General features: G+C 33.9%; 1 protein-coding gene across 1 annotated transcript; it reads right to left on the bottom strand.

The window, feature by feature from the left end:
* Positions 1–1,322: 1,322 nt before the first annotated feature.
* On the bottom strand, positions 1,323–27,649 carry LOC132552322 (GTPase HRas). Its single transcript, XM_060216483.1, has 8 exons — positions 27,501–27,649; positions 16,556–16,604; positions 10,561–10,589; positions 9,198–9,282; positions 8,179–8,281; positions 7,779–7,818; positions 5,841–6,004; positions 1,323–5,304 (listed from the first exon to the last, which is right to left on the bottom strand). The coding sequence occupies exons 1-8, from the start codon at positions 27,529–27,531 to the stop codon at positions 5,248–5,250; spliced, it is 558 nt and encodes a 185-aa protein (XP_060072466.1). The 5' UTR covers positions 27,532–27,649; the 3' UTR covers positions 1,323–5,247.

The following is a 27,649-nucleotide window of genomic DNA, read 5'->3' as shown; positions in this document are numbered from 1 at the left end:
CTAAATACAATATCCACAGCGGAATGAAATAGACTAACATTACGTTTATACTGGCTATGCTTGTCTGATGGTCGATTACAGGACGTTCTGGATATTGAGATTGAAATCATGATAGAACAACCAGGCCCCACTTGTATAAAACATCTCAACTTGAGATTTCCTCAGTCGAGATTTTCCTCAGCTGATATCTCCTTGAAAATATCTTGTATGAAAATTCCCCAAGGAATTTCAGGACATCCTAGCCGATGACTTCCTCCTGTTCTTTGAGAAAATTTTATACAAGCCGTTTTTAAGGAGTTATCAGCTGGGGAAAATCTCGACTTGAGGAAATCTCAAGTTGATATGTTTTATATAAGTGGGGCCTGATGTAGTAAGATCAAATACACAAAATTAGTCGAGGACAATATACTTGGTATCAAGAGGTAATATCCTGTTGTCTGAGCTAAGTGGGCCATGACGGCAAATATTTTTTGTGTGAAAACTTTTAAGGTTTTACGAAGTTTACACGTATTAACGTTTTTGATTGGGATTGCTGATTTCAGACATATGCTTGACAACTCCAGTGAATGACATGGTTGTTCCTGGATATATCATTGGACAGATATTACAGAATAAAGACGGAAGATTTACAATCGTCGAACAGACACTCATTTACGACAAAGTGCTTAAAACGAGCCTTACTGAAGACCTCATACAAATAAGCATGTTTTTTCATGAAACGCCGTAACCTGGACACCGTATCACAATTCCGGCAAGACTTTCACGGACAATGATGTGATCAGTTCTAACCACGAGCAATGACCTAAATAACAGATACCTACGTAGCGATTGTAGGTCTCTGTCGTCATCTCACGCGTAAGCTCTCGGTTTAATCAACTTCAGCGAAAGCTTCATTTTGTACATCAAATATCTTCAGAATAACGCCTTATTCAAAATAAATCATATAGAAAGCACTATTGCACGGTTTAAAGCAAAGTAGTGTGCTATAAACCAAGTAACGACAGTGTCGTCCTTGATACTCCAAGGGTTACGATCACTTCAATTTGATCTTTGACATACATCAAGCGAATCCGGAGGTCGCTAAGCAATATGTATCTGAAGTTGAGTGTCGTTCCTTTGTAATATTCAAATGAGCTATCAATCTGATCTGTGATTGGTCAGTTTTTTCTTTCCTCCTGACACCAACTCTAAACAAATAAAATTACTTAAGCTTGAGCCTTTGATTTTGCTAGGAAATGTTCTATTGGTTGGGAAATCAATAGTGAGCGTAGCCCCGAGGATGCGGCAGTATGGTAGGAGATAAATAAACAGAAACTCTCATGGTAGTTTATCAATGTTATTCCATTTTATTGTGCATGATCAAAAAAATAACATTCAAAATTAGATAAACGTGCCATCAGTAATACACAGTAATGGTTATGTGGATATATAACGGCTAAATATAAACAATGACCAAAAACACAGGGTTCCGACACACCAGTAAAACAAAATACTGTTTTATTGTTTTTTACTAGTGTGTCAGACACCTGTGATCAATGTGGAGTCGACTCACACAACAATGTTAACATACCACATCACTTAGAACTGGACAATACTCTGTAAGCTGTACTAGTGTTTAAAAAGACTAAATGCAGATTGAGAAAGACGGAGAATCTCAGAGTTACCTCCCTTATATCACACTGAAGAAACAATTTAGATACCCTTTCCCCCTCGCAGTCAAACTAGAGACCAATAAGGAGTGACTATAACTGAACACACAACCCAAAGACTAGACTAGGATTTCATGTCCTTTCTCTATCTATTCTCAACCATACCTTATTAAAACGACGACACACCGTAACAAATTGTTTACAGTGTAAACAGATACAAGTGTATTAGACACTCAGTTATGCCGATGTGACCTGACAAACCATCAGGTTCCTACTTCATTGATCAGCATCTGGGTTGATTCCTATTGTCTTATAACATGGAAAATCAAGATGAATTTAATTCTGATTAAAAGTATATTTTGTCCTAATTATACAGTATATATATATATAGTCAAAATATCAACAAAAATCAAGTTTCAAAAACAATATTAAAACTTCATATTTGCTTTTTTTTCCAAATTAAAAATATTATAATAAACAAATAGTTAACAATTCTTAAAAAAATAACTGAAATATTCCTGACGTAGAGATCAACTCAACATCTAATTAAGGTAAACATCCTCTTCAGTGTTAATCTGTCTTAGTATTAGAGAGTTCTACCCTACATAGTAAAAATCTAAACACTGGTAATTATCACATCCTTGTTATACATTTTACAATGGCAGTGAGGTGAAAAGGTTTACATATTATAGAACTGAAATGCAGAAATAAAAGAATTTCACAAAGATCCCCTAATATTGTTCTTCTCCCAAGTCTTGTCTTTATTTGTGTAGTTATTAACACTGAAATTCAGTACTGAACTCTTCAATACCAATTACTGATGTTTTGTAGTTCATATCTTCTTAAAGAGTAATGTTATATCTACGAGAAGCCATCTTCTTCATATATTGTGGGTAAAAAGTATTGAATGTTTTCCATTTTCAGCTCCTACAGCTAATACCACTTTCTGAAAAACCTGTAAATTATGAACATATTATGCATGTGACCATTCTACATGTACAAGATCACAATCCTGTTAAAATTCCAGATGTTAACAAGTTGAATGTACTAAAGGTTACAGTCTCCAAACTTCTATATGACCAAACATACATGTAGATTCCATGACATCAAGCTTGCTGACAACTGTGACATTAAACCAACAGTCAAAATCTACTACATTTAGTTCTCAGATAACCACAATGCTGTGGTCTTGGTCACTATATAGAGGTAAACTTTGTAAACTATACAGATATCCTAATACTTATCATCGATATCCAATTAAAGAGTATCTTTCAAGCATGACCAACACTGCAAGCACACATTAAATTACATACATGTAATTCTTTTGAGAATTCACACTAAGATAACGATATACAAATTTATCAAAACACTAACCATTCTAGATTGGTATCATTAAGTATATATAGTTTTGGTTTTATTTCACCATCCCAAATAATCTGAATTGTAAGAGTGAGCATAACATGTTATCTAACTTCTCTGAGAATATATGAACCTGGGTTCTGAAACAAGTTTTCAAATTCCCTGTTCATGGTGTATTCGAATATCACATTACCTGGTCATGTGAGTTAAGATATCAAACATTCTGTAAATTAAACAGATTAACAGTACGTATGTTTAGGAAATCTTGTGATATATCTTATATAATTATATACTGTATATTACTAAGAAAATGTATGACGTTATCTACAGTACAATGTGTTCTTGATAACTTAAGTCCATATAAGTTTATATTATACATCAGTATGTGACATAAGCTTCAGTATTAGAGTCATCTTACTAAATCTCAACTAGTGGGCGTTTCCCTTGATTCAAGAAGAAGAGTGTCGTTAGATCAAACCCTCGCCAGTGCAGAACATATATTATTCCTTCCCATTAAAGCAATATAACATAAAGTAAGTATGAGACAGTACTGAACGGTATATACCCAGCTAATGTTTGTTAATCAAGTGTCATAAACTATGAGATGTGTCAACATATCTTTATTTTATTTAGATGTATAGAATTGGTGTTAAGACAAAAGTCACAAATACATACAGGTACAGAACATTAGAACATGGTTTATTAACAGTTGTAGATTAGATATGAAGACTAGTTGAAGAAACACCAAGATAGTTCATCCACAACACATACAGACCTAACAAACACCGTAAAAAAGCGCTGATGATGAGAAGACAAAGACACACTGTATAAAAGCTTATAAAGAAGGTGGTAATTTGAGAAGGAATGTACGATGGAGATGTGGAGCAGTTGACCAATTATTTTGACAAGTTTGGATAAAATGACAATTACGTGGGAATACAATCTAACCGTATCAGGCTTAATGTTTCCATTACACTCACCTGAGGTCTATCCTTAACGGGACGTTTCTGACCTCATTACAGGAGAAATTATCCTGCCTACATAAACCAATCTATTGTTATCTTAGTTCAAATCTGTTTAAGAAAAACATAAAAATAATACATCCAGACATATAATGTTATGTACAACATCAGAAATGGTTGTGATTTTTTAACAGTGCTTCGTAAAAAAATGACAAAAACTCTTGGCAAGCAGTAATTGTTACAATTAATTCTAGGAACATCAGAAGCTCATGAATCAGTTTCTAGCAAGATTACCATGACATTGAGGAGGCTAGACTGTACACCCACTTTGTAACATAATCACCCCATGTCTGTTGCAAGTCACTTGTTCAGTAACATGTGGATCGGAAGTCAAAACTTCTATCTAAGCAAATTCACTTAAATTGTTGGTGCTTTCATAAATTATTTCAGTCTTCATAATAAATTTCTATCACTATCTCAGCAACAAATGAACTCTGCTTTGATTTAAAAAAAATCAAATTTGACACAAAAATGCACGAGCAGTTCTAAGACGACTTACAGAAACTGTTTTATAATTACATTTCTTATCATAATGACTATAAAAGAAATATTTACCTGGGTACTGATGTCTGAATGACAAACTGTATCTCTGTGAATAGACAATCTCTATTCCACTTAACCTGGTTAAATGACATTTTAAATTGTCAATGTAACATCCAGGAGATCTAAATAACTTCTACATCACTTCATTCTTTTTCTATTGTTGTTTTTTCATCCTTAAGATGAACAAAAATAGTCCAACTTCTTCAAAACTCACACTTGTTCCAATTCATATTTCATTGAATGAGCATATAATTTGCTTTTCACAATTTCAAAAAAGTAATTAGACAAGTTGACAATTGTAAAAACTGATGAAGACTTACTATATCAACTGAAAATCTTCATCACATGGGATAAGCTGCACTGTTATTCCATCCGTTATGACCTGATGTGATCTCTACAAAAAGCCTCAAATTAATCAAAGGATCAAAAATCTTTAAAGCCAATTTCTACATCTAAGATGTTACTGTTACACCTTTCTACCAGTCTATACTTGTGTACAGAGAAAAAAAACCTGATAAAATAATGATAAATATGCATTCATTTCATTGTTTCCTGTTTACGTTGTTATTGAAAAACTGCACCACCTGGTGGTCGTAGTGAGAGAAAGGGGCAGATAACTGGTGTTGATATATAAATATATATCAGGGAAGAGTCAATATAAAATTTGTGTCATATTAGATGAGTGCACATAATCTCTTCTTCTTTCGTGGATGTTTGCCCTTTTTGTCTTTCTGTAAAGAAAAGAAAATTACAATGGATTTATTAAAATCAAATGAGGACATCCAATATATGAAGCCTAACAAAATTATAATATTTAGAGGTTGTTTTCTCAACCCAAATACAAATTAACATAAGTTATCTCCCTTGGTCATAAACAATTTAATATAAGCTTTTGAGCAAGCTTCAATGAGTTTTATTTGGTTGAATGGAAAGAAATGTAAGGTTAGTAATGTTAATGCTATACAACATGTTTAACTAGAAATCTGTTCTTTTTCATCAAAACATCCTACCAGATCATAACAATAATTTTCAAAAAATGACAATCTATTGATGATAAGACTTCCAAGTCATTGATGTAGAGGAACATGTCGCTGAAATAGTCTACTCAGGCTAATTAAAAATTATATAAAGATATACAGGGAGTCAGTACATAACTCCGAAATCTTTCCATCCTTCTAAATGTCTTTTATCCTTATGTACACAATACAATTAACTTTCCTGTTTGATGCTTACTTAATGTGAGGAATATAGTATTTAGGACACTTACATATAGCCTTATTTCGCGTACTAGGGAGTAGAAAGCGTCATCAACCCCCTGACGTGTCTTGGCAGAAGTGCGTACATAAGGGATATTGTAGCTATTGGCCAAAGCCTTGGCATCCTTGTCCTCAACCATGTGTTGTTCCTGTAAGTCCATTTTGTTTCCTACCACTGAAGTGAACAATACAATCTCTTAGTTTAATCAGTTTTTCATTCACGAAAAAAAAAAAAAAAAAGAAAGAAAGAAAAGAAAAAAAAGTGGTCATGCAACCTAACTCAAATGATTCCTATAAACATCAAAACATTGAAGGTTGTGGATGCTATGAATAATAAATTGAAATAAAGGAACAATGGAACTGGTGTATCGGCAGAAAATGACTAACAACTTCAAAATCTATAAATCTGCAAGGAAATGTAATTGATGTAATAACTAACATTGATGTTTGTTTTGACCGATAGGAAATATTAAGGAAGAAGTGGTGTAATTATAGATCAGATTCAGTGAGAATGTAAACTTTCTCCTAGAATATTGCTGTAGGAAACACCCCTGTAAACCACTCATGTCAAGATTCATGAATAACTTAACTTGGAAAAATTATGTGATAAAATCAAGCTTTGATACTTTTCATCTGTTCAACAAAAACACCTGTTTTGTTTTACCAGCCTGTCATGAATAGCTATTTTTTGCAAATTAATATGTCAGAATGTTTTGATGGAAATATTTGCATGTCAATAGTCATGCATATATCCACTATATTTTTAGTTTTCCACTCACTTTTCATATGGTGCAAAGAATCTGAATTCAAACTGACAGCTAGTTTTGTGATGTATTTTCATTTCTTGCAAGAAAAATGCTTTGCAGTGAAAATTGAGGCAATTTCAGTGTATTACAAACAATAAACAACTTATTGACAGTCAGCAAATCCTGTCTGTATGGTGTCTTCATTTGATTATATAATATCACTGATGCATGTCCCATGGGTGTCATAAAGAATTATATTACACATTTATACAAGTTCTAAACTAGAAATATCTTCCATTTACAAACATTTGTTGCTGAGTCACTAGTTAACAAAGGTGCTGCTGTTACACTTTAATAAGTATGACCAAGAGTTAGTCCTCAAGCTGTTTACAGTGGTGTATTGTTGTGAATGCTTTTTTTAATCAACTTCAAAATGATGGATGAGGGAAGGCAACTCAAATACTGTGTATGATCAAGAGGCTTCTTCATACTAAGCCAACAATTCAAGGCATTTTCAAATTTTTTGTAATTTTTTGTAAACATTTACGACACTACAAATCCTTTCAAATCTAATCAATCGCACTAGTTTTGACATAACTTATCAAAGTCACTGAAGCATAAAATATATCCAACACAGCTGTATCAATGAAAATAGGATGCTGATAAAACTCAAAACAGGCAAGTAGCAATCAGAAATCTGTCAGAAATATTTGCCTGTGAGATATCTCTGACAGAAATTGTCTTGCATATTGTATATAACAATGTCTTCAGTATCACATTCTATATGTGACAGGAAACACCCTCAAACTTCGATATCATATTGTTTTTGAAATATAATCTCTAACACCAGGCAACATACTGTTTTTTATTTATTTGTCTGAAACTCAGGCAGGGCAACTGTTATAAAGGACCTGTATTTGTTAAATACAAACTTTGATTCAATTCACAAAAATTGTGATGAAGATATTTCACCTTATATTAATCACTATAGTCGGCTCTGATGGAAGTGTTTGAATGGTTTTACTGTTGGTGGGAACCCGGGAAAACCCATGTGGCAAGGCAGGTGAGCCAATACCTTTATGTCTTTTCAGGTATTTAAACTCCTCCAGTTAAGTGAGAGGCGAGTGTCTTACCACTACGCCATTTGACCATCCAGACCATTCTATCTACTTCTATTTAGTGAAGACTTTTAATAATACTTACAAACCATGGGTACCTCCTCTGCATCTTTTACCCGCTTAATCTGATAACAAATTAATATTCAATTATATTGTTGTAGAACATATATTTACTTTAAATATTGTTCTTGTTAATAACATTCTGTGATGGATCCTTGCCACTATCAAAATTTGCAATAACTAAATCAAAATCTAATGTATTTTAGCATTTTCATGTATCAGAATGTTATTTCACAGACTACAAGATCCTAAGCTTGTTTCAATACTGATTACAACTTCTTGCACTTCCCATTTTTCCCCCCACACATCATCCATATTGTACAACAGTTTTTCTTCCATGGACTAAAGACTAGACATTGTGGTCATGTATCTGATCCAATGAAATGTATTTTTTTTTATAGCAGTTTACTTTTTGGATATATTACCTGCTCTTTATAGGTGTTGATATCTTCAAATGATTTGAGGTTGTTTACAGCAAACACACAGAGGAATCCCTCACCTGTCCTCATGTACTGGTCCCTCATGGCACTGTAGTAACACAGAGTTTTAGTAATGAGGAAAATGTTTACACTTTTATCAAGCAATACACCCCGGCAGGTAACACATTACCTCTGGCTAAGGGGTTAATACAGGACAACAAAGTATATCATTGAATTCTAGTCCTACTGACAGCTATAAATATTGGTGGGCTGGCTACAGGACAAGGAAATAGTACATGTTGGTAAAGCTACAGAACAGATATACATGTAGATATAGAACGACTTGTTACAAAATGATTGAAAATCATATCATTGGATGGTAGTTCTACTAAGGAACTGTTTCCCATGACCACACACACATAGTTATGTGGTATTAATATACATTGTATTTTATTTCATAATGTAATAATATTAAAAACAATCCAGACATCAATTATGAAGTATCTTATCCTATCGCAATGATTACTTAATGTGGAACCAATCCTTGGAAACATGGCTGATCAATCAGAGTGACCTCCCTTTACCTTTCATGTTGTAAGAGAACCATCAAACTTACAAGAATAGTGAGGGGGGTGGGCAGAGGCTGACAATGGGTACACATTAATGGATAGACACAGATTGACCATTACCAACTAAATGTGCCACTGCTTATGGTTTGATACCAGACTGAATACTATTTATGGGTAGACACAAGACTTACCACTCCTGTATCCATCAATGGACACAAGATTGCCCACCACTAATTGTTGGATATGAGACTGACCACTATTGATCAGGGGACACAAACTGACCAACATTTATCATAGAACACCAAACTGACTACAACTGATGAGTGAAAACAAAACTGGCCACCACTGATCTGTGGATACAAGAATGACTGTCGCTGAGGAATGGACATTAAACAGACTACTAGTGATAGATGGTCACCAGACGGACCACCATGTGGACATAATATCAATGCTAACCTGTACTCCTCTTGACCAGCAGTGTCCAGAATGTCTAGCAGACATGTCTCATCATCAATGACCACCTGTTTCCTGTAGGAATCCTCTGAAAAAGAAAAAATAATTAAATGTGCACCATTACATTAATCAAAATAACAAATCTGAGAATCCTTTACAAACCTATGACACCTTCAAACACAATGATAATATAAGTAATATAAATAATTAATGCATATACTTTGAGCTATCAGCAGATATTTCTGGGTGTGGTTATCTGTTTCAATTAATAGCAGATATTTCTGGGTGTGGTTATCTATTTCAATTAATAGCAGATATTTCTGGGTGTGGTTATCTGTTTCAATTAATAGCAGATATTTCTGGGTGTGGTTATCTATTTCAATTAATAGCAGATATTTCTGGGTGTGGTTATCTGTTTCAATTAATAGCAGATATTTCAGGGTGTGCTTGTCTGTTTTGTTCCAATTAATAGCAGATATTACAGGTTGTGCTTGTCTGTTTCAATTAATAGCAGATATTTCAGGGTGTGCTTGTCTGTTTCAATTAATAGCAGATATTTCTGGGTGTGGTTATCTGTTTCAATTAATAGCAGACATTTCAAGGTGTGCTTGTCTGTTCCAATTAATAGCAGATATTTCAGGGTGTGCTTGTCTGTTTTGTTCCAATTAATAGAAGATATTACAGGTTGTGCTTGTCTGTTTCAATTAATAGCAGATATTTCAGGGTGTGCTTGTCTGTTTCAATTAATAGCAGATATTTCTGGGTGTGGTTATCTGTTTCAATTAATAGCAGATATTTCAGGTTGTGCTTGTCTGTTCTGTTCCAATTAATAGCAGATATTTCAGGGTGTGCTTGTTTGTTTCAATTAATAGCAGATATTTCTGGGTGTGGTTATCTGTTTCAATTAATAGCAGATATTTCAGGTTGTGCTTGTCTGTTCTGTTCCAATTAATAGCAGATATTTCAGGGTGTGCTTGTCTGTTTCAATTAATAGCAGATATTACAGGTTGTGCTTGTCTGTTTCAATTAATAGCAGATATTTCAGGGTGTGCTTGTCTGTTTCAATTAATAGCAGATATTTCTGGGTGTGGTTATCTGTTTCAATTAATAGCAGATATTTCAGGTTGTGCTTGTCTGTTCTGTTCCAATTAATAGCAGATATTTCAGGGTGTGCTTGTCTGTTTCAATTAATAGCAGATATTTCAGGTTGTGCTTGTCTGTTCCAATTAATAGCAGATATTTCAGGGTGTGCTTGTCTGTTTCAATTAATAGCAGACATTTCAGGGTGTGCTTGGCCATTTCAATTTCATATAACTACGATACAAGGTGAAATATAGAAAAAAAAAAGACCATTCAGATGGCTTACCTATGGTAGGATCATATTCTTCTACGAAGCTGAAAACACATAAAAACGGAACTATGAAATTTGCAAAATGAGAATTAAACACAATTAAATACAATTTAGTAACTGTATATATTATCATTTTAATTATCAATTCATAAATTCTAAACACTGTCAACAACTTTCAAAAGATGAGGAAAATATGACTTAACATTTTATTTCCTTCTAATTATCTACTTCTGGTTCTTTGATTAATAATACAAAGCTCCACATTCTGCTGGTACGGTTATAAGCACAAGTTCTGCTAATGTTCCATAAAGTTTCTTTGTTGAAACATCATACAATTTCCTTATATAAATTTCCCTAGGAGTATGTGACTATTACATACTCCTATCAGTATCATGTTACTGGCAAACTATCGTATCACTTGTCATCCCACAGAGAAAGGTAACCAGCTGTTCATGACAGCCTCACAGGGTGCAGGAAAAGTAGATTACTTCCTTGAGTAAATAATACATTAAAGTATTGAGTAACGATAAGTAGCCATCAAAGATCTATCTCTCTACTGACCAGGGGTTCTGATATACAAACTTTATCAAATTTATTCTATTAGAATTGTTTATCACAAAATAATTTTGATCTCTCAAATTCAATATTTAGCACATATCAGAAATCGTTTATGATAACATTTAACTAATGATACCAGAATGATATACCTGAGATTGAATTAAGATATTCATTTCAAAATGGCAATCATTGATATATTTCCATGTGGAATTAAATCTGAAATCAGATTCCTTAATCAAAAATATTTAGTCATATCATTAGAGACAATGTATATTCATCAGATTCTGCAAGATGATGAGAATATCTTAATTATCTGTGAAAACATGTATGTTGATATCTTAGTTTCAGCAATTAATTGTGCTGATGATTTCTGACAAAATATGATTGTTCTCACTGCCATTTCTGCATGTCAGAAGAGTAATTATTATGAAGCACAAATTTATTATTGCGCTTATTTGTTCCAAAATTAAAATGTGCTTGTGGCAAAATTAGAAATATGTTTTTAATATATCAGACTAAAAATGAAATTATCAAAATGGATAATCTGTGACACTCCTGGAGATGACATGCTAATGTATTAACAGGCTATCAACAGACAACGAAGATAGAAATCTGTAGTCTCAATCAAATTTCTGCTACAAAGATCTGGTATAAATGTCAGAGATCATGATAGTGGGCGTCGCCATGATCATGACACGTCAGTTCATTACAGCAATACCTACTCCAGTATTGTCCACTACTCATTACTGTGGCCGTAGCTGACCAATTCTACTGAACCAATGCTCTAAATCCCCTCATCAATATGACTAACTTCAAAACTAGAGTGGTGTTAACTGAGGTGCTGACATGTGTTCAATATATTCTGCCCACTGACCATGGTCAAGATCTGGTTATGTCATTTTTTACAGTCCAGTCCAGTTTACATCAACTGTAGATCATGGTCATGTCGAAATGTTCACATTGTATAATGAGTCATTGAGCATCTGATAAGTGTGATTATGTCAAATTCTTTATTTCTGAATGAAGGGATAGGTGTGTTCAACTGTATTCAAGAGGGACTAAATGACTCAATACAAATACACCAAGTCAGAGGGGGCTGACTTCAGGGAAAGTAACAGGAACTGTGAAAATACTGGAATAAGTGATAAAAGGATGAAATACATTACATGTGGATTTACTCCTAATTATAACTAAAGCAGTTCTAATTAGTTTCTGTGTAATTCAGGGCGGTATATCACTTATTATATGTCTAATGCCTAGACAGGCTAATCGCAACTAATCCCCAAATTTCTGTCAATAATTTTCCAGCGACATTAAATTATGTATTCTCTGTGTTAAGCTATCATAACTCCCTCAGTAACTTAATTTCAATCTATAATCAAGAATCAGGGGTAAGTCAATACACTGTCTATAAAACAGCACCAGACTTGTTTCCCCATAACATCTGATACAAGTGATAACTGCAGACCTCCCTCTTCTCTGTCACATAGTCCCTCCCCACTTCACACTACACTTAAATTACAAACCACTAAAGGTGAGTAATGAAACAACCCAACTTTGAAGGTTAACACAAACTTTAGAACATTTAAAATTTTTGCAAAGTCATATGTGGTTTACGATGATAAAATAACCTTCAAAGGAAACCTTATGAGATTAACCTTGTATGTGTAGATAACCTTACATATATCCATTGTATATACAAGCAAATTTAAGGGAAATATTTTTTTATAAAGACACATGATTCTTTAAGGTGTATGATGCGTAAAATACCTGATTTCATCATCATATATCAAATTGCAGTATTTTTCTTAATGAATAATTATAAACTATCTTTTTTTTTACTTCTGAAACTCTACAAACACAATTATCAGTATATCTTCGACTTAAAAACAAGGAAGAAGAGTCAATCACAACAAGCTTGATTTTAGTAGAATTTTCTTTTTTCACAAAACATTTATGAATATAACTCGAACTTTGGACTTCTTTAAGATGATTTAATGATTTTTTCCCCTGAAAATTAAACTGATAAACTTAATATCTTATAAAACTTCTTTGACTATGCATACATTTGATTATACATGTGCATGTATTATGACACTTTCAGAACTCATATGAAATGTTAATTCTATTTGTATGTACCTTTCAAGACTTATGAATAATTAATTGCAACAGACCATTACATTCATTGATTTTTGTCTCCTAACTATATCCCTGTGTATTATGAGGTATTGTCTACGGTAATATAATGGAAGTGCGGACAGAATACTTAATTAAATTTAGCATTAATGCTAATGACCCATTCTGGGGCTAAATTAAAAACGCCCTACTGATCAGCGAAGACGGAATGAAGCTGTATCAAATTACAAACCAAAGGAACAGTGATCATATCCATATTTTCAATTTTAATGTTTTTTTAAAGATATCAACACTGAATCAGCCATGAAATCATGACCTATATAGATGCAGGCATTACATATGAGATTAAAGTTCTTAGGAGTGTTCTCAGCACGCTGGTATCTTTTCATTTCTATAAACAAAACAACAATTAAGGCATCAAGATATTAAATAAAATTTAAGTCCAGTCACAGATTCTTTAACATACTGGGTGATTCTGTGATAAGGACTCCTTGTTGCTGGTGGCTACCTCACTAACAACATAAGGGAGGCGCCCCATTGAATGTCATCTAGAAGGTATGGTATCTAGTCCAAGGCCAAAACCACAAGAGCATAAACCGGTCTGTTTCTCACTTTTCAGTAAAACACTAACCACCGTGGGTTGTGTTGTACCACACACCTCAGATATTAACCTGAGGTCAGGAAGGACAACAAACTGAGTTTCTGAGAATAATGAACAAACTCATTCAGCTATAACCCTGACTAAAGAATGGTGTGCTAATCACCACAACAATGCAACTATTGTAGCCATTTTACTGAAATTGCCAAAGATGTAGGTGGGCTTACAGGCAATAAAGTATATATATATATATATATATATATACTTCTATGGTTTTAGTAATAAATGAGGGCTATTGCTAATGTCTTATGTATATAAAGTCAGGGTACAGATGAGAGCTTAACAAATATCTATAAGTATAAGTTCATCATGAAAATGCTGCTCTACATCCAATCACAATTAGTAACACCATGTGTAGGTACACACTTCAAACTACAGTCTCTTGGGATTAGGATGTTAGTAACACCATGTATAGGTACACACTACAAACTACAGTCTGTTGAGATTAGGATGTTAGTAACACCATGTGTAAGTACACACTACAAACTTCAGTCAGTTGAGATTAGGATGTTAGTAACACCATGTGTAGGTACACACTACAAACTACAGTTGGGATAAGGATGTTAGTAACACCATGTATAGGTACACACTACAAACTACAGTCTGTTGAGATTAGGATGTTAGTAACACCATGTGTAGGTACACACTACAAACTACAGTCTGTTGAGATTAGGATGTTAGTAACACCATGTGTAGGTACACACTACAAACTACAGTCTGTTGAGATTAGGATGTTAGTAACACCATGTGTAGGTACACACTACAAACTACAGTCTGTTGAGATTAGGATGTTAGTAACACCATGTGTAGGTACACACTACAAACTACAGTCTGTTGGGATAAGGATGTTAGTAACACCATGTATAGGTACACACTACAAACTTCAGTCTCTTGGGATTAGGATGTTAGTAACACCATATGTAGGTACACACTACAAACTTCAGTCTCTTGGGATTAGGATGTTAGTAACACCATGTGTAGGTACACACTACAAACTACAGTCTCTTGAGATTAGGATGTTAGTAACACCATGTGTACAATTCACACTACAAACTACAGTCTCTTGGGATTAGGATGTTGTTTTTATGTGTTGTAACAATTCACATATATCAAACTACAGTCTCTTTTTATGGTAGATATATACGATATATATCCTTATAAGATGTACACCATCAAATATCCTTAGTATAACATTTTTTTATGTGTATCCATATATACGTATATATCAGGATCAGTGCAGCTGTTGTGTTTTTTACTATATATCCTTATAAACTCCCTTTTTATGTTTTACTGTTTTTATGTGTATTTTAAATATATATCCTTACCCTAATAAACTTTTGTTTTTAGTAATAATGATCTGTTTTTATGTATAGTTAACATATACAATATATATCCTTATAAGCTCCCTTTTTATGTTATAATGATCTGTTTTTATGTGTAGTTAACATTTACAATATATATCCTTATAAGCTCCCTTTTTATGTTATAATGATCTGTTTTTATGTGTTGTTAAAATGTACTATAATCATCCTAATAAGCACCCCTTTCTAAAGTAACATTTTTTATTCAGTAGATTGATTCAATTTTAACCCAAATGAGCCCCCTTTTCCAGTTTCCTGCTATCAATGTTCTGTCGGACATATCCTAATTACCGTAAATCACCTATTACATCAAAGAGAAATATTACCTCTCTTTACTGAGAGTAAATGATATCCAGAAGTTAAAGATCCTCAACAACTATAACAGTTGCGTGTTTTTTTCATTAGGTTCAGATGGGATGTGAACATATTTAGATCCCTAAGCAGTCGTGAGGGCCTCTATTGTATAACAAATGATATCTGTCCAGGTACTGTGTTACAATCTGATACCTCAGGAGTGTTGGTTCTCTCATATTACCTGATGTACTGTTTCTTTTCAAATGGGACATTTGAAAGGTTCACTATCATCCTGTCATCATTCTTATTTTTCTAAACTGCCAACTGATTGTGTACAATTTTTCTAAACTGCCAATTGATTGTGTACAATTTTTCTAAACTGCCAATTGATTGTGTACAATTTTTCTAAACTGCCAATTGATTGTGTACAATTTTTCTAAACTGCCAATTGATTGTGTTCAATTATTTTTTGTTATCTTTTAAGTACATTTAGATACTGTACATTTGTAAAACATAAATCAGTATTTAGGACATCGGATTGAACTTCTTTCTTTGATACCATCAGAATACATCATTTCATCTTCAAAGTGAGGAAGTGTTCTTCAGCTGTGAAGATTCTGTTTCCTTATCCTAGACTTCATTCGTGATACTTCAGGGGTTAGATCACTTTTGATCTCTCTGCACCCCTGGTAAATTTGTTTGATGTACAACAATGGATCATACTAGTCTTTCTGTCTTGGCAACAAGATGTCACACATGGAAACTTAAATTTTATCACTACATGTCTCTGGGTTGAAGTAAAGGAAAGTGATTGTAACCCCTGGAGTATTGAGGATGTCCAGATCTCATACCATACATTTTGACGGTGAATTTAATTTCAAGACACCAATATGGAAATCCTACAAGACCTGTCCTAAGTCCTTCTAACTATACAGGGTAATCACAGATAAATCACAGGTTAATCAGGAGACACACACCAATCACATGCAGTTCTGGTACTTACTGGTTCTGTATGAGCTGGATGGTTAGAGCACTTTTCCCCACACCACCCGCTGTAAACAGACAAAAGACATGTTATTAGTTATGAAATATTAACAAAATTATCAGGTACATCACAGTGTTTATATGAAGTTTTGTGGTTGATCTGTTTTGATGACGTGGTGAAATGTACCAGCTCTCTGTTGACATTATATTCAAAGGTTCCTTTATAATTTTCTTATCATTCCAGCAAAATTTCTAAATACATGTATTCAGTCTCTTTTGAAACTCATCCACCTCCTTCTTACTCTATGTCTTTCTTTCTTCTTTTTTAACACATCGACTAATGCTAATGTAGAAGGTAGAGATGACTGAACAGCATCGTCAGAAGATATCAACAAAATCTATTGATTACAATTAATGAATTTTGTTGACATTTCCGACTGATGTTGTCCTGTCATTTCTACCTTTAACTTTGATTTCTCTTTTAAACTGGACTCTGTAATCCAAAGGAATCTTTATATATATAAATATCTGCGGAGGACTACCCCAAACCTTGGATCTCATCTTCGTTGTACAGTTGTTAGTTTTTTGATAGCAATACATTAAGCTTATAACAAAGTTTTTTTTGTACACTCATGTGTACCTGTACCTGAATTCTGGTCTATTGTTCTGACAGAAGTATATGTATATATGTACCCTATTGGGTATACATAATACATTTACCCAAGTTTTTATCTACATTGAGAAAGCCAAGCCAGTACCAGTAAAATCAGGTTTTCTTTAACATGTCATTTTCCTGTCTAACTAAATTTACAAATATTTAGAAAAACTACAGGGAATGCAGGATATGTACCTGGAGGGGAGTGAAAGAAGGTTTTGATAAAGAGATCTAAAGTTCTGTAAACAGTACTGCATAACTACAGCCAGGTAATGATCAACTCGCAAATGTAAAAAGTCACCGAAAGACGGTGATACAAATAATGTTATCAAACTCAATCGGGTAATCTCAACTGTAAATCAAAGGTACACATACCTAAATATGTACATCAGTATGTTTGGTTATGTCACGTATGTACACATCTATGTTAACAATATTAATGTAGTGTTTGTTCACTGCGCAGACATCTCTATTGGGCTAGCTCTCATTACCAACCTTGTCATTGTCAAACAATCACAGCTTTAAACTCCAAATCTCCACAAATCTTGAAATTTATTAATGTTAAGAAAAGTGACCGTTTAGTGAAATTAAAATTTTCTCATTTATTGTTCTGCAGTATTTTACAGAGAAAGGATATTCAGGACTAAGCCTTTGTTTTCTGGACGATCCTTTAAGGTCAGCTACAAGAGTATGCTATTGAAAATATCAGATTTGGTGGTGTTCCTTAGGTAATTTTGGGGTTAAAATGGGAAGAAGGGATGTTGGGAGGGGTGTTGTAAATTAGACATTATGTCATAATTGATAAATACTTACAAACTCAATGTCTGAATAAAAATTGTGCTTTTTGTATTTTTTACTACATAAGTACCATATCTAAATAATGACTCATTTTCACATGAAATAGTCATCAATTACTAAATAATATTAAAAGATTTTCTGTTAAATCCGAATTTTACACTATATGAGGAAACAGATATGAATTACGAATCTTGAGTGTTGTGGGTTACAAAAGAGAAAGTAGAATTACAAGAATAAGTACTTTTCAAGGTCATGACCAGTACAAATCCATCTTCAAGGAACAATAAGTAAAAAAAATCACAAATTCCTATGTGAACAGGTTTACTACAAATATTCCTGTCTTCAATGTTCACCAACGTCAGTTATGTATCTGGTGCCATGGTAACAAGAAGAGGCCACTTAAAAGTATCTACCTACATAGATATTTCTGTCTGTGATTTATTTAGACAAATCACTGTCATAAATCTCTTACATACCTACACAAAAAACATTTCATCTACAAAACTGTCCGTTAACAAGTACCTATAATAGTTATAAAGTATTGATGTTTTACAATTTATTTTTGTAACTCTGATTTCAAAATGGACATATGAACAGATGGGACAAGATTAACATGCATCTAAATAGTCAGCAAATCTGACACTACCCCGAGCTCCCCTTAACTGTCGAAGAATCAACAGGTAGCTAAGTGTACCTCCCTATGGATTTTGCATCTCTGTATTCTGTAAATTTCATTTTCTAAGTAATTCCACATACAGACAACATTGTAAAGAGTTACTGTTGATTATATTCAAATTTCAAATTTGAACAATTAGGATTGTGCACTATAAAGTAAATTCTTCCTGGTATTAATCATGTCAATAATAAAACCACAAAGTAATTACCGGTATATATGAGTTCTTGGATTTTTTTTCCCGCTAGTACCAGTGAACTTGATCTTTGACATTCAGACTAGAAAGCTGGCAATGGAATGTATAATGTATAAGTTTAGTCCCTACAAGGTTATTTAGAGAACAGTGTAATTTTTTTTCATACCTAAGTGGCAACATTCAACATGACCTTTGAACCTTAGACATCAGCAATGCTAAGCAATCCTGTAAGCAATATGGACACTGTCAGATTAAGCACTGTATGACCTAGTGTTGAGATTGGCTGGTCTATTTTTAGAGGTGAAAACAGAAAAAAAAATCTTTTAAAAGAATGATTTGTTAACACAAATACAATGAAGGTCAAACAAAAAGACCTCATTATTATTGAGAAATTAAATATTCCTCATAACGGTTTGAAAGTCGTTACTTCAGACATTGGTAACTAACTGTGGTAAAGGAGTCCAATCCTGTTGCTGCTGTCAGTCTATTGTATTTACATAATATGTAAATGTAAGTACTTGAGAATGAGTGGCATATCCCAGCAGACATCCCTAAAAACAGGAAGTGGTCTACCTGATCCTACTTCACTCAGGTCCAGAATCATATGTGATGTTAGGTTACAAAGTAAAAGTATATGACAGGTGATGGATGGGCAGGTCACAAAGTACAGTTGCTGAAAATCATTCATAAATACATCATCTGAACTTTAATGTTGAATTAGACTTTTAGAAACCATGTTTAGATACAGTTTTAAACATATATAACTTCAAAAATGAATAAATAAATAAGCTGCAATTTTGAGTTCAAAATGTGAACAAAAGTGATGTCATATTTGGAATCCATTTTTTTATCCGTAACAAATCACAACAGTACAGTATTCAGTTCAAAGGTACTGGTTTTCTGTACAATGCAGATCAAACAATGGAAGAACAGATAGTTGATTTGGTACATCTTTGTCATATGAATAATTCCACTTTTATACTGAAGTACTTTTCTAAGCATATCTTACCAGTGGTATGATGGTGCCTGCCTCTTGGCCCTATTATTTTTTCAGATCTGTATCAAAATCAGACAATGCACAACTAGGGACCTAGAGGAATATACACATGAAATTACAAGTTCTTTTCAAGAGATAGTGATAACAAACAACTGCTGTCACAATCTAAGGTAACTGCCTGCTGGCCATTTTGTTTTTTTCAATCAAAACCCAAAATTGTTGGACAATGCACAACTAGGAATGAACAAGCAGAGCCTACACATGAAATTTGAAAATGTTTCGTTCGGTTTTTCTGAGGAAACAGTGATAACAAGAAATATTTAAGGACAGATGGACAAAAGATGAAGGCAATTTGATCAGCCCATGATTTGGCCATGGTGAGCTAAAGATTAAAACAGTATATTTCCATTAAGAAAATCTGTTCCCCTTGATTGTGTTAATATACAATTGAGCTACATGACTATTTCAGAAGAATATTTAATAAAATCCAGATTAGTGTAAACAATAAAGAGTACCTGTTAAAATCACCTTAAGTTTTAATTGACCTGTAGCTAATTAATCATTCTTCTTTATAATTTGAAACAAATTATAGCATCCCATTGACTATCATTTTCAGTATTTATCACTTATGTGATTTCACATTCAAAGAGATATAGATCAGGGTTACAACACCAGTTAATTATCATTTCCGTATTTTTGAAAATCTTTTCCAACCCATTGCCTCTTTTAACTAGGTTTTGAAAATGTTCTAAAAGTCAAACCTTTTATCTAATAATATACTTCTCAACTGTAGAATATTAAGGTAACACACATTCTATAGCAAAAGTTTATGTAAGTGAAAAACTGGTTTTCTACTTAAATCATTGTACTATCATTGAGATACCTAGTATATCATGGATTTTATCTGATTTGACTCACTGTGATAATGTTTATGTAGATCTACTAGGTGAATCATACTTGCTTCATCTGACATACATTTAAACCAAACAATTCTAAGAATTCAACTAAATCCAGCTTCAGCACCAGAATAACTCCATCTAAACTAATTACAAATTAAGAAAAGAAATCCTGAAATTACTACACTATTTTATCACCAAGATATAAATAAATTGTAGGAGGGTGAGTGTGTGGGAGGGGTAAGATTATACTAGTTCTACAAAAAATTTATTTTAACTCCTTTCACTGGGAAAGATTCTTCAAATGGATTAACTATTTCTGTCAGTGCAGGGATGATGTATCTGGAAGCACACATGCGTATCTAAGTATAAAGGCTTGTGTATATTAGATGTTGAATAACCAGTTTTTGTAAAGTTATCTTGCACGAATTTAGGTTAAAAGTTGGAAGCATTTTATCAATTACCAAATTTTTGGCATTTTTGTGGGAGAAGCTGAGGAACACAGCATCTGTATCAAGTGTCAGCTGACACAGGTCTGTCGACCAAATCCTGATTTGTGTGGGCCTGGATCTGGACGTGACCAGATTCTAGCATATAAGTAGTACAATGTACAAAATGTACTCGTATTTCCTACACAATTGAATTCTAGTTACAAGTGTATATCAACACAGCTGTTCTAGTAGGATATTTTTTCTTAGTGTTTTCAAGTTGCCTTATGTTAGAAATATGGGCAAAGGTTTTGTAGGAGAGTAGATAACAGCTGAGCGTTATGATTTTTTTTAAAGACATTGACTTGAAGTAACACAATGTTTTATGAAATTGCTACTAGTCAGGTATAAAACTACCATAAAAGGAAAACTTATAATAAAGCTATATAATGTGTAAATTGGTTATTTTCAGCCCAATACTAATGGATGTTTACTCAAAAACTTAACAGCCAATTAATTTGGAATGTTCTATTCAATATCAAAAACTGTGATGTAACAATGTTACACTGTATAGTTATCAAGGCAAAACACACGTAAATACTTACATCTAACCTGTTTCAGATTCTGTTCTATCTACTGTAGATCTACCAGATTGGTTGTTTTTCTTTGATATATCTTTTTAGTTTATCACAGAAGAGGGTCTGTTATTGGATTACATATCTTACAAGATAGTGCTCTGTTCAATCTCTACATATTCTCAAATAAGTTATATATAGATGTTTCAAAATACCAGCATTGTTTATATATATATTCTATTAAAGTAGCTGTCTATGGGGCACCAACACATGAACTCAGACATCAACACAAAAACTCTATCTATGGGGCACCAACACATGAACTCAGACATCAACACAAAAACTCAAGCACAGACACATAAACTCATGCTTCAACACTTACACTCAGACATCAACACACAAACTCAGGCATCAACACACAAACTCAGGCACCGACACATAAGCTCATGCTTCAACACTTAAACTCAAGACATCAACACACAAACTCAGGCACCAACACACAAACTCCGGCACCAACACACAAACTCAGGCATCAACATACAAACTCAGGCACCAACACACAAACTCTGGAACTAACACACAAACTCAGGCATCAACACACCAACTCAAGCACTAACACACAAACTCAGACATCAACACACAAACTCTGGCATCAACACACAAACTCAAGCACAGCTGCAACCACAAAATAGGCTGTTGTTATATAATTGAATAGATTTTAAACAATGCTTTCTACAAAAGTAAACAGTGAGATTTCTCCATTAAACCTGTGATGTTACCATATCTATAAGGGAGATAACTCAATCATAGTCTACAGAGGGGAAACCATTGGAGTATTCACAGTAGAAACTGCTGCAAAATGTAATGGCAGTTATACCTTATCTGATGTCGACTTCATATATTAATATATATATATATAAATTAATGTACCTCATACAAGGGAGGTAACTCATCAGTCTACCAATGTATTCTGTTTTATTGTATATACCTCATCAGAATTCACATGCTTGTCTGACTCGAGGACCTAAAAAATACACTGACATGTATAATTATCTCATTTTAAATTCATGCTAAAATTCACATGTTCAAAAGATGCACATTCATTCATATTCTATTAAAAGACTGCTTTTTAAAGAGCTTGATGATCAGTAAGTGAAGTCTCAGACTTGAATTGCGGCCTCAGGTAAAAATCTGAGGTGAGCGGTTTGACTACCTCTATTAGGGCATTTAATGTTCGTCAGGAATCTGAGAAAAATACTGTCATATACTGCAGTAGTTGTGTCCTGCAAATTTTTATATTTTACAGGGCTCTCACACCCCATTTTGGGATTGGGGCCCGGGGCCCTTAGAATTGGGAAAAATAATGGTGTTTTCCATAGAATTGGGAAAACTTGGGGTCTAAATTGGGAAAAAAGGATACTATTTTCCATTGGGAATGGGGCCGAATATTGGTCCCAAATCTGGCAGATCGAAAGCCCTGTTTTATCTTAGATGGTGTAGATGGCATGAGGTTTGCCTCCTGCATGGTGTTCAGCATGATGGACACCAGCTATCAAAAGGAGTCCAAACCTCAAAGTGAGCCTAGTTACACATTCTCATGATAAAGTGATAAACTTCGTAAACAAAGAAGTCCCTTTTCTGAATAAATTACCATGTTAATTAACATAATTTATTCAAATATACTGCAAACATTAAAATCAATAAATCACTTATTTTTTAAACGAAGCAAATGAACAGATAATCAATAACAATTACAGGAACATCATAAACATGACATTGCATAAAAGCTTGGAAAATGTAAGCTAACTCATGTAAGCAGGTACATATATATATAAAGTATTTAGCTCGGTACTAAAGTTGTTTTTCCCCTGGGGGTACCCACAATGACGGATGTACATACACTAAATAAATTGAAATCAGTAAAAAGGATACGGATTGATCTGCTGAAGGTATTAAAGATAGTGTAAATTTAATCTTCTTGGTCAAAGCACCACACCTTATTGAAGTTTTTTATACATATATATATTTACACTGTGTATATCTCTGAGTACACTCATCACAACAAAAGGTATAGGCCTAATGTTTACTCTATACAACTGGCCTCATTCCAAGCTGTACACATATCTTCTCATCATAGACTCCTTATTGCCTGTGACCTTAATCACGGTAATTGTACAGCCCTGTCTTATGCCTCACCAAAAAACAACAGAAAAATGTGATGTATGATTCACAGAAGTTGTGGTACCAGATGCACCACTGGTCACTTTTAGAATGAGATCATAAATGGGCGGGTCACTTTGAGGTCAGATATTTATGTTTTTTGTTAGGAATTTTTTATCTTCCAATTTAAAGGTAGTCGGATAATGACCCTTGTCCCAATTTCTTATACAATGAATTCATAAAATTAGTAAGTACGCAGTACAGTCTTACATCTGGTGTTATATATGCATTTTCATACTAGAGGGTACGAAAGGAGAACAGAGAGGGGGTAACTATGGTATGTGATCAGCTAATCATGGTGATAAGCATCATAAAGAAAATGGAATGATTCATTTAGAGTCAATATAGAAAGGTCTATATAAATAGGTAAATTTCCGACACTTAGCAATATTAGGGTACTGATCAGTATAGAAATATGCTGGTTTAAAATATTTCTTACAAAGGATATACACAGAAAAATTAAGGAAATAAATTAGCTGTATCATGATAGATATCGTGGGTGGTTGGTTGGTGCAGTAGTAATAAACTCGCCTTTCACCTAGCTATCAGGGTTAGATTCCTGGAATGGATGTGAAAAGGTATGGGGTCACCTGTCAGACTACATGCCCCCCCCCCCCCATGTACTTCTGTTTCCTCCCACAGTAAGACCCTTCATGCACTTTGATCTCAGCCAGGAAGAGTGATTAACAACATTGAAAAAACTTGTTTCATAATTGTTGTAAACTAAATCAAGTTTATTTTATTTCATGAGCATTTCTAATGGAATGAATTTGCCAGCACAATTCTTAAAAATGTAATTACTACTGTGTACATGTATACTGATGGTCATGAAAGCAGTTATAATGAAGGACATCATCACACTCCGCTGTAAGCCATATAACAACAGTAGTACTAATTATAAAACAAACTAATTATAAATTCTAAATCCTCCCCCACCCCTCCTTTAGCAACAGTAGTACTACTGTTCCCACTTGTTGTTCGTTTCCCTTTCCTTTACATTCTCCTGTTTTACTTTTTCACATTAACAATATTTACACTCGGGATAAATCTTCAAATAGTCCCACCACTTTAGTGGCTTGTCTTTAAAGACATCGTTCATTAAACCCAAGAGTATTGAACATCCTTAGTTTGGGAGGATGAATATATCTAAATGTGACCGTGGCCACTGAACTATCAATCTACCTCTACCAGTTTATACCCGACTCTTTCAGCTTTACTGATGTGGCCATGGCCACTGACCTATCAATCTCCTACCTCTACCAGTTTATACCTGACTCTTTCAGCTTTACTGATGTGGCATGGCCACTGAACTATCAATCTCCTGATGTAGCCAGTAGCCACGAACTATTTCAGCTTTACTGATGTGGCCATGGCCACTGAACTATCAATCTCCTACCTCTACCAGTTTATACCCGACTCTTTCAGCTTTACTGATGTGGCCATAGCCACTGACCTATCAATCTCCTACCTCTACCAGTTTATACCGGACTCTTTCAGCTTTACTGATGTGGCCATGACCACTGAACTATCAATCTACTCTGATGTGGCCATGACCACTGAACTATCAATCTACTCTGATGTGGCCATGACCACTGAACTATCAATCTACTCTGATGTGGCCATGACCACTGAACTATCAATCTACTACCTCTACCAGTTTATACCTGACTCTTTCAGCTTTACTGAATTGAGTACACCAGGTCACATTCCAGGCACAGTCTACCTGGTATGTTTAGCTGCTTCTTACATATTGCTTCTGTCATGTAGTAATAGCTTTCCATCTTCTATAGGTAAGATTTTTAAAAATTTTATCTTGGTTTAAAGCTTTGACAAAGAAAATTCTTTATTTTAAAACATTGACAAGGAACATCAGAATTCTGAAGGGAACAATAAAGGCAAGCATGTCTACAAAGTCGAAAACAAAATAATAAAACAAAACGACAAACAGATGAAATCATGAGACCTAGATTTGATATGTTAGTGTACACTGTAAACGTATATCAATATAAGAAGTAAATGTTGGAATTTTCTAGTAAATAAGCAATATAGGCCTACTTGGCTAGTTAAAATAGAATCAATAACCAAAAGTCCTAAAAAAACAAAGCCATAACCAGGAGTCAAGCCAGTCAACACTACTGACAACTACTAAGCAATGTTGTAAAGTCATTAATCTACTTTTAGATATGATTTGGATTTTGGAATGTTTATATAGTCATAATTTTAGATTAATTGGGAATGGGACACATTTAAGCTGGAAAATTGAAATAATTGTAATTACAAAATACAAGAAATCAAATTCTAAAGATAATAAAATTGTAACTGCTTGAGATTTTTTATTCTGAAATTCCTTTTTATGTCAATCTGGTGTTTCCACAATTTTTGTGTAAATGCCAACCTAAGTTCTGGTCGCTTTTCCCCCTCCCATTCTACCCCTTTTTCCATGGGAACAAAGTTTTGATGTTCATTAACAAATCTATAGAATTTCAGAATAATTCTGACACTATAGCCAGGTAACATCATACATGATTACTGACATGCAATGAAACTATCCTGTGAGTGAGAATCCCATGTATTATCTATACTAGCTGCTTTCAATCACTTAACTTGGAATATTTCATTTTTAACTCATTTTATGAAGTGTATGAAAACCAGAAGCTCAACGATATGTTTACTTACTAACACAGGTGATGAAATCAAAACAATACCAGGCAGTAACTTGTTTCATTATAATTATTCAATCTAAAACCATTTTTGGTGAGAAATAATCAATACAAATAATATCAGTGTATCTTGAAACAATGTTTAAAATCAACACACTATTAACTTTTCTGTAACATGTAAACCACACTCCAGCATCCATAATGTTTGAAATTACAATGGTCACTGCAGTCTTTATAATATTCTCACAGGCATTACACTTTTATACATCAACCATTATAAACAAATAACAAGATGTATTACTTTTACTAACAACAATAGAAGAATTACATGTACATATGTCTACAAAAGGACATGATACAGCAAGTGGCCGGGGTGGGGTGTGGTTCTGGTTGCTTTCAAACTCACATGTGTGCAATACTCTTTGTGTACAACATACACTGTGATTTGTGTACATCACGTATGCGCCGGTTTCCTGGTCAAACCCCGAGAATCTCGTTATTTTAGTCAAATAAACGTAGGAAATCAATATAAAGTGAAAATGTCACAATTTGGATCAAATATATCTGAATACAGAAATAGCAGGTGCTTTTGGGGCGCCGACGGGAAAATCAAATTAGCATTATATTTTCCGATGTTTATCGAAAAGTTATTTGAGGATTAAAGCTCTGCATCATAACACTGACAGACACTCAACAATATCTCTATCGAACTGTTTTGATGTAGTTACTTAACAGTTTTTTACTTCGTATCATCTCTATATTTTGAATACCGACAACCACCACCCTATTCTGGACAACTGTTTAGTCACCAATATTACCGACGTCTCATGGTTGTTTAATGGAATGGGCTTCCTGACGATTCTTACCTCCAACGACTACCAATTTGTATTCTGTCATCGATGAGCCAGTTTGATATGTTTCCTATATTCACAAAGGTAAAATATTCCGATGGAGTTGGAGAGAATGTATAAGCCACACTCTTACTCCGATGTCGTAACTTCGACCTTCTCGGTAG

The sequence above is a fragment of the Ylistrum balloti genome, unplaced genomic scaffold (genome assembly GCF_031769215.1).
Source record: "Ylistrum balloti isolate Yb309-2 unplaced genomic scaffold, AGI_CSIRO_Ybal_v1 Utg370242, whole genome shotgun sequence".
Lineage (NCBI taxonomy): Eukaryota > Metazoa > Mollusca > Bivalvia > Pectinida > Pectinidae > Ylistrum > Ylistrum balloti.
Note: the sequence above shows the minus strand (reverse complement) of the source record. Positions and strands in the feature narration are given on the sequence as shown.